At 44.9% G+C, this 17,238-nt stretch overlaps 1 protein-coding gene across 1 annotated transcript in view; it reads left to right on the forward strand.

Moving 5' to 3' along the window:
• Nucleotides 1-11,173: 11,173 nt before the first annotated feature.
• The window catches only part of LOC136454952 (uncharacterized), an 8,933-nt gene continuing 2,868 nt past the window's right edge, over nt 11,174-17,238 (forward strand). Inside the window, exon 1 of the mRNA XM_066455182.1 lies at nt 11,174-11,971. Within this exon, the coding sequence (XP_066311279.1) occupies nt 11,174-11,971 (798 nt within the window). The remainder of the gene's footprint in view (nt 11,972-17,238) is intronic.

Consider the following 17,238-nt stretch of genomic DNA (forward strand, 5'->3'; position numbering starts at 1 on the left):
GTTTTCTGGGTTTGGTAGGGTATTACCGTCGGTTTATTCCAGATTTCTTTAAAGTATCAAAGTCCATAACTAAATCGTTGAAGAACTAAGTCAAGTTTGTTTGGTCATCTGATTGTGAAGAGGCTTTCCAAATTTTGAAGAGATTGTTGACTACTGCACCAGTATTAGCCCAACCGGATATCGAGAAGCCGTTTGATGTTTATTGTGATGCTTCAGGTATTGGTATTGGATGTGTGTTGATGCAAGAAGGCCAAGTCATTGCCTATGTGTCCAGGCAACTTAAGCAACATGAAGAACATTATCCGACCCATGATCTGGAATTAGCAGTTGTGGTACATGCTCTGAAGATTTGGCGGCATTACCTGCTTGGTAATACGTGCCATATTTATACAGACCACAAGAGCTTAAAGTATATCTTTACTCAGTCAGAGTTGAACATGCAACAAAGAAGATGGTTAGAACTGATTAAAGATTATGACTTGGAAGTACATTATCACCCTGGTAAAGCAAATGTGGTTGCAGATGCCCTCAGTCGCAAAAGTTATTGCAATTGTCTGGTAGTGAGGACAATGGGTTTGACTTTATGCCAAGAAATGGAGAAGTTGAATGTAGAAGTAATTCAACAAGGAAGTTTGACCAACATAATTGTTGAAGCCACTATTCGAGATCAAGTTATTGCTGCTCAGAAGGAAAACAAGGGTATAGCCTATATCAAGGAAAGAGTCAAGAATGGAAAAGCGGAATGCTTTAGCATAGATGATGAAGGTGTGCTATGGTTCAAGGATCGCCTGGTGGTACCAAAAGTTCCTGAGTTGCGGCAGTCAATTCTAGAAGAGGCACATGCTACTAGGTTATCTATCCATTCGGGAAGCAACAAGATGTACCATGACTTGAAGCAAAGATTCTGGTGGACTAAAATGAAAATAGAGATTGCTAGATATATAGCAAAGTGTAATACTTATCAAAAGGTGAAAGCTATACATTTGAGGTCTGCTGGTGAATTACAACCATTACCTATTCCATCTTGGAAGTGGGAGGACAGAAGTATGGACTTTATTGTTGGTCTACCCAAGACATCAAAGGGATTCAACTCAATATGGGTTATTGTAGATCGACTCGCTAAGTCAGCACATTTTCTTCCTATCAAGACTATATATCCTACGATTCAATATGCCAAGATGTATTTAGCAAGAATCATGAGCTTACATGGAGTACCAAAAACCATAGTGTTAGATAGGGGTATACAGTTTGTCTCCAGCTTTTGGAAACACTTACATACTTCATTAGGTACCAAGCTCCTGTATAGTACAGCTTATCATCCGCAAACTAATGGACAAACTAAAAGAGTCAATCAAGTGCTTGAAGATATGTTAAGGTGTTGTGTCCTTGTAACACCCCGGTGTTATGCCAGCATTTAGGCACTGCAAATCATGCATATTGTGCATCATCAAGCATCCTAAGTATCCATGCCTAATCTTGTAAATAATAACTGAAACCATGCTTCGAAACATATGAAACATGCTCGTGAAACATGAATGTTGCATACACTTGTTTAGAGTTATTTTGCCCTAATTATGCTTGCTATGTTAGTAAAACATGATTAGCTATAATTGTAAATCATCTAAAATTATTTAGCACAATTTTTGGAGCAAAATTTGTATTCAAACTTTTGACAAAATATGCATTTGAAATTTTTATTGAAAATGGTAAAAAAATCCTCCCTATTTAGCTTTTACTTCCTAATTCAAAATCTATGCAAAATTTTTAGTTGGTCCCTAAAGAAAAGTTGTAGAGGATTAAATTCTAAGCAACTTTTATTTTTGGGCCATTTTAAAAAGAAGTCATTTTCTTGCTCAAAAGGGAGTTTGAAAACTGATATTTGAAAATTCCTTGAAAATAGAATTTGAAAAATGGTTTCTCACCTTTCACGGGCTGCCGCCTCACTTCTGGCCCGCCAGCCAAAGCCGGCCCAACGATCCACCCCGCGCCGCGCCTTTGCCTCGGCCCAACCCACCTCGCGCGCTGGCTTCCTTCTTCCCCCGCGCGCGTACGCGTCCGACCGCGTCAGGCACGCCGCGCCGCGTGGCGAGCGCATGCCGGCGACGCCGGCCGGGTGGCGTCCCGTGGCCCCCGCAAGTGAGCGTGCCTCGCCGTTTTCAAGCCACCGCAGCTCCGCTTCTCCCTGCGCTTCTCATTTTTCTCTCCCGCGCTGCCTCTCTGCTTCGCCCCGCACCGAGCTCTGCTCGCGCCGCCATCGCCACCGCAGCCCCGCCGGCAAAATTGGCCGCCGGTGCTCCACCATTGCCCTCAATCGAGCACACATCACTCCACCTCGCTCCCCAGCACCTGGTGCTTGCTACAGGGACACCATTTGAGCCAGGTATAGCGGCCTTGCGCGTTTTGCCGCCGTCGGTCATGGCGCCGCCGCGCTTGACCCCGCCGTGGAAAGCTTTCCCCGTCCCTTCTCCATCCCTTTGTGTAGCCTGCTTGGGTTCACCACCTTCTTGTGGACCCCGCGCGCACGCCCGCTTGCCCAGACATGGCCGACAACGGCCGCCGACCCGCTGGCAGCGCCCGCACCGCCGTGGCGCCTGGAACACCGGCGTGGCGTGGCGTCTCGCCTCGACCGAGCTGGGCCAAGTGGCCGTGGGCCGAAGCCCCGGGCCAGGCCGCCCTTCCCCTTCGCTCGGTCTGAGCAGGCCGAGTGTGGTCGTGGGCCAGTTGGTTTCCACGGGCCGGCCCAGTAGTAATAGGAAGTTTTCGTTTTCAGTTTTTCTTTTATTATTTGGAAAGAGAAATGATTTGGAAAAATGTTTGTATACTCAAATTTGCTCCAAATCTGTTGAAACAAATTTTGCTAGGTTCCTTATCACCATATCTACACGATAAAAATATTGCATGCCATTTTTGAGATACTTTTCTGTAGAGCTTTATTTAACCTTTGATATTGCTGATAACTTGAAAAATGTGTAGAAAAACCTATAGGCTTCAGAAAAATATGATTCTAAGTTTGTTAATCTTCTTATGTAATTTACTACCTAGGAAAAATATGTGTCATGCATGTACTATAGAAAAATTATGAGGTGTAGTTCAAGTGCCTTTAATGGCTGATTTTTGTTATTTTTGCTAGAGAGCAAAAATTGTATAAAATATGCATGTGATAATTTTTGTACAATAACTATTTGCTGTGTAGAACATAGGAAAAATATTTCCTCTGTTGTTTGACACTCTTCACAGTACAAAGTATTTTCATGTTCATAATCATGCCATAGCTTGTTATTTTTGCGTAGGCTAATCCACTCATTCAAATACCATGAAAATCTGATGGTAGACTACTTAGGGTAGTACTGTACTATGGTAATTTTCTAAGATTTTTCTAAGCAATAAAAATAGATGTTGCTATTTAAACCTATTATTAATTAGGGTTTAATCCAGTATTGCTTTATGTGTGATTAAGAAATTAGTGAAGCTTTGGTGTATCTTTGAAGCATTTAATAAGATGTGTTGACTTAGCATATTAGTAGTAGAAGAGAATGCAGTAGATGACATGTGCTTGTAGTATATGTTCTTGGATGATGTTGACTACCTTGCATTCAAGCATATCCATTATATTCATCTCATCCGATGCACCGATTGCATAAGCACTTACGCACATTGCATCATACACGATCGCAAACCGAGAACCCAGTCATCATACCCGAGGAGCCCGAGGAGCAGCTCGAGGTGTAGCCGTAGGAAGTGCCCGAAGCCGAAGAGGAGGACGTTGAGGAACTTTCGGAGTGCCCCGATCACCGCCCGAGCTCCTTTGAGAGAGGCAAGCCCCGGAGCATTTTCTCCCTGGTTTGCAATTATTAATTAAATGCTTTACTTTAATTGATGCATTACGTTCAGGAGTTGTTTGCAACCGTTGCTGCATTCTACCTTGTCTACCTTTGTTATACTATATCCTTGTTACCCTAGTATCTGTAGTCAAGTCAATGCTTAGCTGGCTTAGACCGGTAGAAGTCGGGTGATTTCCTGTCACCTGCGAGCTATAGGTGGTTACCTGGATCTGCTTGGATAACTATGTAGTCATGGTATAACTAAGTGTTAAATGAAGTTGAGACCGGACAGAGACTTATAGAGTTTTGAACTGTAGTGCTTTCCGTCTGTGTCGATTAAGGACCGACCGTTGTTGGGCCTCAAGTCATGTTGAACGCATGCCTTACATTTAGCTGGCCGGATAAAGTACCTTCCGATCGCGAAGCTAGGAGATTATTCGGGCCGAGTAGATTGCCCGTAGCGCACTGTGCCGGAGCAGGTGTGGTAGGACACGGGGCGAGATGATAAGACCAAAGTGCAGTCGGTCGGCCCCCGGGTACATGTGGTTCCTAGCAAACTCGAGACTCTTGGATAGTTGACTCGGTGATCAATACCTCACTTTAGCGGGTGAGTGAGGTTTGTGTAAGGAATAAATCACCAGCTGGTTAGGAATCGATTCGAATCGTCATCGCTCCTAGATAGTGAGCACTTGACTTGAGTTACTTCATTGTAGTAATGTTAATGGAACACTTGGACAGTTATAATGAATATGACATTATGGAAGTTGTTAATGATCATTGGTTATCATTATTTGCTTAATCACATGCTTGCTCTAGTATAGGTGCAAATCTAGTCGACAGGTTATAAATAATTAACTTGACAATAATGCTTTTGGAAAGGTTCTTGAAATGCTAAAAATGCCTCTTTTTGTAAATGAGTCAGCTACCCTACTATAAAGCCCTTCATAATCCTTGGTGTCACTTTATTTTCGGTTATGTCGGGTAAGTCTGGCTGAGTACCTTCTCGTACTCAGGGTTTTATTCCCACTTATTGCAGATGGGTAGATGTATTATGGCTACTGTATCAACTGCCTTTATCCTGTGATGGGTGATGCTTAGGACCATGGGCATTGTCATTCCTTATGTCTCGTCTGATGCTTTTGTTGGAGATGATCATTAGCTGTCACTGTATTTGAACTCCGTGTGAGTGTGTGTGGTTTTAAACAAATGACTTCCACTACTTTTATTCGAACTCGTTTTGTAATAACTATGTTTTAAACTCTGATGTATCTGAGATGCGAACTTTTATGTAATATGTGATGGTGACCGCTAAACTTATTACGATCTTGGCTGGGATGCGAGTTGGTTTGAAATCCTTCATGATTTCACGGACTACCGGGTTATACGGGCTTAAGTTTGCTAAATCGTCTGCTCTGGCGGATGATTTTCTTACTTAATTTTGTATAATTGGTCGGTTCTGTTACAGTCCGTAACTATTCTAATAAGTGGGATGAATGTCTGCCTTTGGCCGAATTCTCATATAACAATAGTTATCAGGAAAGCATTAGAATGGCTCCATTTGAAGCACTCTATGATCATAGATGCAGAACATCGTTGAGTTGGTCTGAGCCTGGAGAAAGAAGATTCTTTGGGGTTGACCTTGTGAAAGAAATAGAAGACAAGGTTAAGCAAATACAAAGTAATTTGAAGATAGCTCAATCCCGACAAAAGAGTTATGCGGATAGACGACGTAGACCATTGATGTTTAACAAAGGAGATTTTGTATATCTGAAAGTATCACCAATGAAGGGAGTTACCCGTTTTGGTGTTAAAGGCAAGTTGGCACCTCGATATATTGGACCATTTCAAATTCTGGAGAGATATGGAAAAGTGGCCTATCACTTGAAATTACTAGAACATTTATCAGCTGTACATGATGTGTTCCATGTGTCTCAGTTAAAGAAGTGTCTCCGAGTGCCTGAGCAGAATGTTGAAGTTGAAGGAGTGGAACTTGAACCAGATCTGACCTATTCAGAATATCCTATCCGAGTGTTGGATCAGAAAGATCGTGTTACTCGAAGGAGGACAATAAAGTTCTACAAGATACAATGGAATCAACATTCAGAAGAGGAAGCTACTTGGGAATCAGAAGATTACTTGTTAGAAAAGTTTCCAGAGTTTCTTATGTCTTTATAGAATAGAGTAATATTAGTTGAGCTCGGTTGTTATAAATTGTGTTTTGTAAAGGAACCTCAGCTATTTTATGGATAAGAATTGGATATTTTTGGATTGACACATTTCCTTTTCCATTACTTACCCTATGGCTTTGAATCTCGGGGCGAGATTTCTTTTAAGGGGAAGGATTGTAACACCTCGGGTGTTTAAATACTAAAACCTGACATGTCATCATACGCATTGCAAAGCATTTGGCATTTGGTGAAAACTTTGAGATGCATACCCTAAAACAAGTTTATATTTATGTGGTATGTGTTGAATTGTATTGTTTGACTCAAGTTCAAAGTTTGCTTGGATTTTTAAATTTTTGAGAAAACCCTGATTTTCAGCATTTAAATCCTACCCTGAAAACTCATTTCAAAATCTAAGCATATTTTGGGGTTGAGCCCAAAAGCAAAAGTGTAGAGCTTGGCAAGTTATACAAAGTTTGTTCTTGGAGTTTTCAAAGTTGTTATGAGAAATTTGGAGTAATTCAAAAAGGCGTAATTCGTTAAATTTCCCCTATTCGAACACAAAAGTTCATTTCAAAATCTAGACCGAATTTGGGGGTGGTTATAAAAGCAAAGTTGTAGAACTTTTGATTTTGAACAACTTTTATTTTTGGAGATTTTTGAGTTGTTACAAAAATTTGGGAGTAATTTGAGTTTCAAACTAGATGGCAATTCTGTAATATTGATGAATAGTGTTCACCGCTCTTGCTACATGGCCGGCGACCGTCTTCGGCGTTCCAGGCGCGCGCGTGGCGGCCTTGGCTTCACGCTGGCGCAGGAAAGACTCCGCCGTGGCTTCTCCTTGCTTCCTTGGCCGTCCTATAAAGCTCTGGAGCAGTCGCCGTTCTTCTTTTTCCCTTGCTCTGTTTTTCCGTCGGCCTTGCTCATCTCCGGCGAGCTCGCACCGTCGCGGTAGTGCTCCACCGTCGCAGCTAAAGCCAGTTCCAGCTCCGTCTCCTTCTTGTGCATCCACCCAGCCAGCTGTGGTCGACTGATTTCCCCAGGAATCCATGGTGTGAACCCTTCTTCTTCGTGGCCGTCCGTAGCGCCGCCGAGCTCCACCTCTCTGTGGCCAGCGCTCTCCGATGAGCCGTTGCCCGTGATCAGTGTATCTATGGCTTCGTCTCGATGTTGTAGTACTTAATCCATTGTTGTTTGGTTGTTTTGCCCACCGTAGTCGCCGGAACGCCCTCACTGATGATCTCTGCTTCGCCGTGACCACCGTGAACGTCGACCCACCTCTCTGTTGTTCCTCCGGCTTGTCCATCGCCTTCAACGTGATCGGGGTGAGCTCCTGATTCTTCCCGTGCCTTTTTTTCATCGTTTTCGGTTTCGTTTCACCGGCGTAACGCCGCCGAGCCGCCATGTCCGCCATGGCCAGTGCCGTGCTAATCTTGTGCCGTAATCGATGCAACTAAGGGCGTTAGTTGATGCGCATAGTCGTGGGGAGCATGTTGGTGCAGTTGCCTTCGGCATTGGTCACACCGATGGCAAGGAATTGCCGGTCAGCGCGCATGTCGCCGGAGTCAGCGATGGAGGTTGAAGATGACAAGTGGGGTCCGTTTGTCAGTGACTCAGCGTTCAAATGGAATTTTTCTATTTTCAGATTTGAATGAATAGTGATGTAATTTGTTATTTTTGTGTAGATTTATTTAGAACTCCAAAAATTATGAAAATTTTTGTGTGACCTCTTTGTGATGCATATTATTTAAGAAAAATATGAAATGTTGTTTTTCAGTACTTTTTAAATGTGATGAAAATTGCTCGATTTATTAATAAATGGATTTCCATGATTTTTCTAGGCTTATTTAATTGTCCAAAAATTATGAAATTTGTTTTGCCACTTACTTATCATGTAATGAACATTTACAAAAATTTTGAGGTCAATTGGAACAAGTTGATTTATTTCATAATTCTTAATTAATTAATTCTTAAAAGCAAATAGTAACCTTTAGTGATTTAGGTTTTGTTTGAATTTTTGGTTGAGTGATGTCCTTGGGTCATTAGTTGGTAATGATCTTTGGCAATTGATGTAAGTAGTACGAAAAATATTTGGTTAGTTTGACTTGTAACTGTACCGCGAAGGAAAGTTGTATTCAAATTGTTAATTTTTGCATCCATCATCGAGTATCATGTTTCGTATTCCGCATCATGTTAAACATGGCATTTTTACTACGTGTAGTGAACGAAGGTGAACACGTGGTAGTTAATCAAGTTGCGGAGGAGGTTAATCCGTCTGTTGAGGTCGGATCGAATACTTGTGAAACGTCGCAGGAACCGGACTTTTCTGTCAACGAAGGCATGCCCCGAATGCATACAACCCTACCTTGTGTTTTACAAATTAATGTCGCTTTTGCTTTTCTTTACTGCATTAAGTGATTAGGAGTTAAGTAAAAGCCTAATTGGTGCATTACCAACCTTGTTTTTCCATATCTACCTTGTTATCAGTTTTAATTCAAAAATGACTAGTTATGCTTAGTCATGCTTAGTCGGGTGATTACCTGTCACCTGCGAGTTTTAAATGGATCTTTGGTTACTGATGTTATCATGAAATATGATCATGTGAAGTAATAAATCTAGACCGGGCGGACTCGGTGTGTGTGAGCCACAAGACGTGGACGTCTTGTGAGCGGGTACTTTCCGTCTGTGTCGATTAAGGTCCGTACCGTTGTTGAATTGCATGAGGTGAGACCTTGTAGTACTAACCACATACTCCGGTAAGCCTTTACTCGGCTATTCTATTATGAGAATGGCTACTCACGCACTGGGAGTGGAGAGATGGCGAGAGTAGCGTGTACCCACGTGGCCATGGGCTGGAATGGTGGAGTACTGTATTCTCGGGTGGCGCGGACCTATTCTTGTTTAGAGGATCTGATGGTAGGTTGGTATATGTAGGTCGGGGACCTGCATATGTCGTGTGGTCTGGAATCCCCAGCTGGGTTTATAATCGGTTCGAATCATCGTTGCTCCTCGGTTATGGAGACTCAACTCACTGTTCATCATCGTAGTTTTAATAACTGGAACTTGAGAATGGTTTGTGAAGGTGTTGGTTATGAAGTTTCATGATCTCCATACGGATCGTGTTAGCTTCGTATATGATATTATGAAGTTTTAAATGTCGAATTAAAGAACTTTGTTAAAGAGCTTTTACGCAAAATAACTTTGATTATTGCTAAAGCCATACCTTGAATCCCTGAGCCTGCGTTCCTGAGTTTATCAGTTCTTATTTTGGTTAAGTCTTGTTGAGTACTTTTGTACTCAGGGTTCGTTGACACTTGTTGCAGGTGAGCCTTATGAGCAGATCTGTTTTGGATCGTGCTGCATGACTTTTGTTCGATCTGACAATGAGAAGTAAATGTGTGGTCCTTGGGTTGGATGCTTATCTTGTGTGTTATGTTTATATTAATTATGTCACTCCACTACTACTATGGTTTGTAATAATTACCGAACTTAGTTTGTAAGGTTTGAAACAACTGGTTTGTAAACTAAGTTATCGTAAGACTTCCGCTATTTTACTCTGATGTATATATTTGAATAAATGTTGTAATACTGCAATGACTCTGTAATGTGATCCTACTCGAAAATCGTGGATGATTCGGGGTTCCCCGAGGACACCCGATAGACTTCTTAAGTTACCAGGAACATATGCATGTGGGTCCTATAATTTAGGAGGTTCTGCCACAGTGTCGTCCTCAGCATCCTGCGTCTGCATGCCCACCTCTGCTAGAGCAATGAGCTCACTCAGTCTGCCAGTGTCGTCCTCATCCTCGTCCCCCTCATCAGACAACACAATTGGTGATTGAACGGTGCGACCAGCTCGCAATCTATGCTCATCTAACTTCTTCTCCTCGTACCTTGCACGAGCCACCTCTGCGGCATGTTCATCGCTGCAACCAATCCCTTTATGTATAATGTAACACCCTGGTGTTACGATCCTATTTAGCGCCGCGATTTAGGCCTAAGTAAAACTTTTGAAACGAGTTTCTCGAATTTTTAATTTAAAACATACGTGAAGCGATAAGCGAATCTTGTGTGACTTAGTTTCGCGGACTCGAATTAAGCGCTCAAGTTAAATTACGCCGGGTGTAGAAATATTTAGGAATGTCGAACGCCAATTCTGACCAATCGATAACAAACGGATCGTTCTATTAGAATAAGCATGAAAAGCAACTTTTGTAAATAAAATAAAATCCATTAATAAATAGAACGATATACATATACATATATATATATATATATAGCTTTTGAATCAAATTTAAATTCGAGCTTGCTGAAATTTTCCTGTGCCTAGACGTTGCAAATTGACTAAAGCAGTAAACCGTTATAAAATATATATATATATGCATATATGTGTGTATATATATATACACCCGTTACGACAATGACTCTAAATCAAAGTACGTGCATGCATGCTATCGATTGTCTCATTTCACACACACACGCGCGCGCACACACACACACACACACACACACACACACACACACACATATATATATATATATATATATATATATATATATATATATATATATATATATATATATATAGATAGATAGATAGATAGATAGATAGATATATAGATACACACACATATGAGGGGGGATCACATCATTTTATGTGACTTCTGGCAGCGTCGCCTGGCTCATGACGAGGCTAAACTTAACATGTGTCCATAGAACTCCGTGAAAACCACACCAGTCATCATAATTAAACGCGTCAAATGCAGATCCACACAAGTCCATGCAGAACTCATATATATATATATACGCACACATACAGTCTACGTCTACCGAGCTGCTACTACTGCTGCTGTCCGTGCTGCACGTTTTCTCGTGCTTGACAGCGAGTGGTCTTGTCCATTTTTTTATGGAAGCACAGCAATCCTGCAGCGGTGCAGTTCCTTTTACCCCCACAGTTCTTGCGTCTGCTAGGCCACTGATGTCTCTGCGCCTGCGCGTTGTCACTGTCGTTCACTCTGCGCCAAGACAAGGCTAGGACGGGTCATAGCGACAGGGGTCACCTCTGTGTCTCTGCAGCTGCTCTCGCTCTGCGCCAGCGCCATCCTTTTCCTCCTTGTGAGCGCGCCCGAGCCCTGGAGTACTGCCGCGGCGGTCACGCAGTCTATTGTTTCCCTTTTCCCTTCGTCTATGCGTGCCTGGCTTTGCCTTGCCTCCTCTCCTCTATGCACAGCGGCGCCATTCTTCTTCTTCCAGCCCGCGCGCGCTCGAGCTCCGCGCTGGTCCGCGCCTTCCCCGCGAGCGAGCCTCGGCCTGCGTTGGTCTGCTCCCCGCAGCACGCGCCGCCACGCCACACTAGACCGAGCCGTGAGCGCTACTCCTCCGTGCACCTCCGCATCGCCACCGCCGTACGCGCCCGCACGACCACCGTGCTCGCCTTGGCTCCGCGTGGGTCTGCTGCTCCTTGGCACACCGGGCAGCAGCACCTTGCCTCCACCCGCGCCTCTCCACCAGAGCTCCACGCCGCTCTGGTATGACCGCTCCACCGCGGCACCCGCTGGGCCACGCTCGCAGTCGCCGCGCCTCGCGCTGCCGGTACCGGTCTTCACCTGCAGCTGCGCCGTCGCCTCCACTACTCGCCGAGCCGCTCAACCCGCTGGTGCTGGTCACCCCATGAGCGAGCATGCCCGTGCCTCTTCGCCCTCGCTGGACCGTCAGCCCCGCAACGCTGGACCACGGCTGCCATGGATGCGCCCGTCGCCGCCGTGCCGTGCCCGCTCGGTGTCTCAGCGTTCGCGCAGCCCCACCTCACCGCGCTGCCCCACTGCAGCCGAGGCCGCTGGCATTTCCCCGCACCGCCTCGCGTCCCCTCCACCGCCGAGAGCCACGCTGTGCCGGTGGTCGGATTTTGGGCCGGCCGTGTCCGTCCCGGCGCTCCTCTGCTCCCTGCGTGTCGCTTCTGTATTTTGGAAGGAAGGTGAGGAAGGGGTATTAATCCAAGCAAAAATGTTATACGGGGTTTTTACTGCAATAATACCTGGCACATTGAACAGTACTCTGGACCTAGGACTGATTAGTGAAAAGCGTAGGGGCCATTTAGCGTATCTGCCATGCCTGAGGGCTTGACCGGCTGGGCCAGCCTACCGCCCTGCGCTTGGGCCATTGCGTGCCTTGCTGGGCCACCGCGCGCCCGTCCGCTGGTCCCGCCTGGGCTGCTGATCGCACCCCTCTGCCCGCGGGCTAGGTCGACTCACTGGTCGTTGGGCCAGATGTGTGGCCGCTGGCCCTTTAGTTTTATAAAGCGATTGCTAATTGAGTCTCGGGAATAAAATTGTAACATCAATATAAAATGGCATAGGAATCCATGAATAGCGAAACCAGTTTTGTTAGTCCCCTAAAATCATGCTCTACATGTTAGTGTATTTTGTTCACAAAGTTTGGCAATATTTTTGGGAGCTATATAATTATTTTAAAATGCTGAATATTATTAAAAGATGAACTTGTAGGAATTTTCTGGATAAATCGGTAATAGTATTGACTCTAAAAATTTGACAGTAAACTACTAATATTATTACATACTCACTGTAAATTTTGTAGCTCAATAAGAGTTAGTTTGCTAGGGAGATAATGATGCTCTATTTTGAATAACGATTAAATCGATACAATGAAATGTAGAAATGCCGTTGGTTTATATAACTACAATAATTGTTGGGAAATAACGCCTTATCCAACAACGTGTATATGTAGCATAAGTACGGTCGTCGTTAGAATTAGCCCGTTAACTTGAGGGACGTAGAGCGAATTTATACGAGTCACGATTGCAGTCAGTTGATCATACCCATGCATTTCATCACCTTGCATATCATGATAGGGACGTCGATGGATCACGGAGTCATCGGGAGTTGCTAGAGAAATGGTGCTTTTGGAGATCATGTCGCCATGATGGAAAGCTAACTTCTGATTATATTTTTCCCAGGCAAGCCCCGGTGCATAACCCCTACTTTTCTGCAGTCTAAATTATATTTGTGCATTAAGTTTTAAGGAGTTGAATGAAACCCACTTGCATATATATATCTTTATCCTATGAGTCTTACTAGTATGACAGGATCGTGTAGATTGCTATGCTATAGGACTCCGGTAGAAGTTGAGTGATTGCCTGTCACTCGCGAGATATAGGAAATATGTTACTATATGATTAGCACCTGGAATATATAAAAATGGTGGAAAGGAAAATGGTGACCGGGCAGGGATATGGTTTGGGTATTGGTGGGTGTAAGAAGTTGTGTCGCCGCGGAGTCGGGTCATAGCTTGGTTACACCGTTTTTCCCTGTCTGGTCGGTTAAGGACCGATCGTTGCATATGACTCTGGGTAGGTCACAGACTTATTATCCCGAGCACATACTTGTGTATGGGCGCTTGGAAGACTTGTTGCTCTCTTGTCGCGGATCCGGCTCTTTTCGGACCGACTGTTAGGGTTTGTTTTTGGTGGAGGAGGTCCTTGCACCGCACTGAGTCCGGGACTCAGGGGCGGGGGCTTGGAGTCCCAGTTTGGATGGGGACCTGGACACCTGGGACAGGAGAGTGATGGGTCGGTCTTGCTTGTGCCTGGGGTACAAGCGGGGCGTGTGTTTTCGGGGTACCCAGCTAGGGGCATTGATTCGCGAATCACCGGGCGATCCGGTACGACTTGTCTGCGGTTTAGCATCGTAGTAAGAATTGAAAGATGGAAGATGGACAAAGGAAATCTGATTGCTTACCACCTGCTTGAAAGTAGCATAGGTGCTTACATAGAATGGTTAGTTAATGAACTAATGCGGCTATTAATAAAGAACCAAATATAAGGACGCACGCTTAGTAATGCTTTCTGCAAATGCAACCCACAAGCCAGATAGCCTTGCATATCCGTGGAGTCTTTTCTTTTCTCCTATCGGGTAAGTCTTGCTGAGTACAATTGAGTACTCAGGGTTTTATTCCCCCTGTTGCAGGTGACAGGTGGACGCTTGAGCTGGTCTTTGTGTGTGGATTCCTCCTGGTGGGCTCAGAGAGGATTTCCTTTACGCTGCGATCGTAGTGGTTATTTATAACCCTCACCAAATGCTTTTATAAATAAAAGTTCATAATCTGTTGTCATAGTGTATATATCAATACTTCATCATGTCATTAATAGATGTTTATTTCCACTGTAACTCTGTTCACATGTTTCTATTCCGCTGTTCAATTAAATTGTTTATAACTCTGATAATATGATTTTATTCCGCTGTTATATTAATAAATAGTATACTCTAATGTTGTATTAAAAGTGATGTAAGAAATGGTTACGAATGATGTAAGCTTTATTCTCTCATTTGTGATCCTGATGATAAAAATGTGGATTTTCGGGTTCTCCCCTGGGGTGTGTCCGACAGAACCGAGTAATTTAGTGTTCTCCCTCGAGTGCTTAGTGTCTAATGGAAGACAAGCACTCCTGTGAGGCATTAGATTAGGCGGTTCTGCCACAGGTGGTATCGGAGCCCAAATGAGGAAATAAGGCTTCGAAAACCTTTTCTAAGCTAAAATTTGACAACATGTTTTTGCAAAAAGTTAGGACGTTTGTATGTGAAGTTATATAAGTAGCCCTATTACTATGGTTAGGTATCCAGGATAGATGGCACTTTGCTGACTTAGGTAGACTTAATCAAGTTTCTGCAGGTACACTGACTCGAGCATAGTCCGATAGTATCGGCTAGTTACAGGGTGAGAACGATGTGCCAAAACTCTGAGAACAGTTGCCCAATATGTGGCAACAGTGAAAGGACGTATAGGATGTGCATTCATGCATATCCTGCCTATGCATTGTAGTACTCGTATTACTTGCAGATACGCCATCCATAGGTGTCACGCGTGTCATATTGTGCACAAATGACTCGTTCCTGTTCTAGAGTTAGGTCTACACTATGGCTTCGTGTTTCGCGTTCGCCTGTGGTTCACGCCGATCGTGACCCACATCTCCCCATACCCCTTTCTGCGCTCTTGTCGGACCCTTGCCCTGCAGTCGTACTAGTCAGTAATGGCATCGCACGTCGCTCGCCTTGAACGTGTGGAAATTTGGTCGATTCACCGTAGTGATCTCACGCGGGAACCCTGGTGAACCACGCCAGGACCACTGAATGCTCCGCCTTTATAAGTAGAGCCTGGCTTAGCCATAGTTACCACCACTCGGCGTACTTTAGCTCGCTTAGCTTTTCCTTTGAGCTAGATTTTCGCTCAGCCTTCCTTGCAACCACCGCCAAAGATGGCAGGAGTCTGGGTTAGTACCTACTGCCTAAACGTTGAGGGTTTTCCTAGAATCCTGTATGCCACCCTGCAAAAGCTCGGAGTCAATGATCGCCCCGAGTATGAGGGCCGTGAGCATGAGGAGCATGGCACCGAGCGGTGTGAGGTTACCGTCTACATCGGGAAGAGTGAAGAGTTCCCCGACCTCACTGAAGCCTGGAGTGTGACCGCAACCGGGTTTCGCTTCATCGACACCTACCAGGTTGTGGCCCGCAAAGCCTTGCGGTACCTCTGCCAGATCTATGAAGAACCCATTGCCCGTACCCCCATGCGGTTCTTTCCTCCTTTGGACAAGAATCGGCGGGCATGGAGGGCCCGCATGGAGGCTTTGCAAGGACGAGATGTGCAAGAGAACAGTCCCACTATGGTGCACTTGACCACGTACCTGCTCGCTCTGGATGAGCAGTACGACCGTCAAGCCTTGGAGCTGAGGGCGTGCCTTCGGCGCGCCAAGGAAGCCGAGATCTTCAACCGGATGCTCCAGGTGCAGCTCGCCGAAGCGCATGCCAGTGCTGCAGCTACGAAGAGCTGGGAGACTGCCATGTCGGAAGCCCTGAAGGAAGCTGAAGATTGGCATGTTCATCAGCTGCGGGTGGCCTATCTTGTCACCAGGGCCGAACGGAGGACGTTGGCTGCTGAAAGGCAGGATGCCCCAATCTTGGAAGGGATCCCTATCCACCCACTCGAAAGAAGAAGAACCGGTGTTATAGCACCGCCCGCACCTCCACCCTCGGAAGTGTTAGATGAAGAGCCCTTGGTTCCCCTCACTCAGTCGTTGCCCCACGAGGATGTAGACTAGTTGCCTTGGGATGTTGTGCCATAGTAGTAGTGCTTGTTGTCGCTGTCCCCCCTGGTATTGTACTCTTGTCTGTTGTTCGTCCTCCGTAGTTGTTGAGATCGTCCGACCATAGGCGAATGCTATGTCGTGAATGGGAGCCTGAATGCCTGTATGCTGTACCTGTATAAGACGGTTGTAACATGCAATTTATTTATTTCGATGTGTTTATTGCATTCATCTACCTTAAGTTCGTTAGATGTGCTTAAGAGTTTCATGGGTGATATCAAGTGGGTTACAAGAGAAGTTGCCATTCCGATACCAGCAGATCAGCCGTGATTGGGTGTTATTGGACACTGTATCGACTAATTGTGGATGTCCCAACAGAACACTTGATTTAAAAAAAAAACAAATCCATCGTTGGATTTGAATTCCTTATCCCTTGTTGTGGAGGGAAACTTTTGTTGTTGAATTTTTTTCCTTGCGATACCCCCTTACTCTGTGGTCTATGACCCCACTGCCTTCATGGCATGTAAGTTGGTAGTAGTTGCCTGGTTAATAGCTTACGGTGCCACGACGAAACCGAGGGCTCCCTGTGGAACCGCTGCCACATGGTGCTGCTACTCGGCACGCGCTGGTATCGAGGTTGTTGACCAAGTACCTTGCCGAGTTACACCGCCGTACCATTTGTTTTAAAAATTTTCTCCTTGGAAATGTTCAGGTGTTCAAACAGGAAATCCACAATGGGGTGATGCAGAAGTGTTCTCTCAAGGTAAACAAGAGATGGTTTGGAGAAAGAAAGTATGACATGATCTAGGTTTACAGAAAAGACGGATGTGGTCGAGTAAAGGAAAGAAAAAGAAGAGTAGTAAAGAAAGGTTAGCAGTGGATAGCCGGGAGTAATAGAAAAGCCTGAGTAGACATCATGTCCCAAGCCCTGTGTTTAGTTGACTACGCTATGCATGCTGGGTCATTTCGCTACGTGCCCTATGAACGCTGTCGGCATCGGGTCTTTAGCTCTCTGTTTTCGCGTGGCCGCGGCATCATGTAGTGCTCGCCATCTTTGTGCACTGTGCACTTCTTTTCCCAGCATCCGGATAGCTCTCGACTCTCATGCCTTGTCCCTCGTACCGGACCCCCTTTCCCTCTCCTTTCCTTCTTCTTTTAG

This window comes from Miscanthus floridulus, chromosome 5, assembly GCF_019320115.1.
Source record: "Miscanthus floridulus cultivar M001 chromosome 5, ASM1932011v1, whole genome shotgun sequence".
Taxonomy (NCBI): Eukaryota; Viridiplantae; Streptophyta; class Magnoliopsida; order Poales; family Poaceae; genus Miscanthus; species Miscanthus floridulus.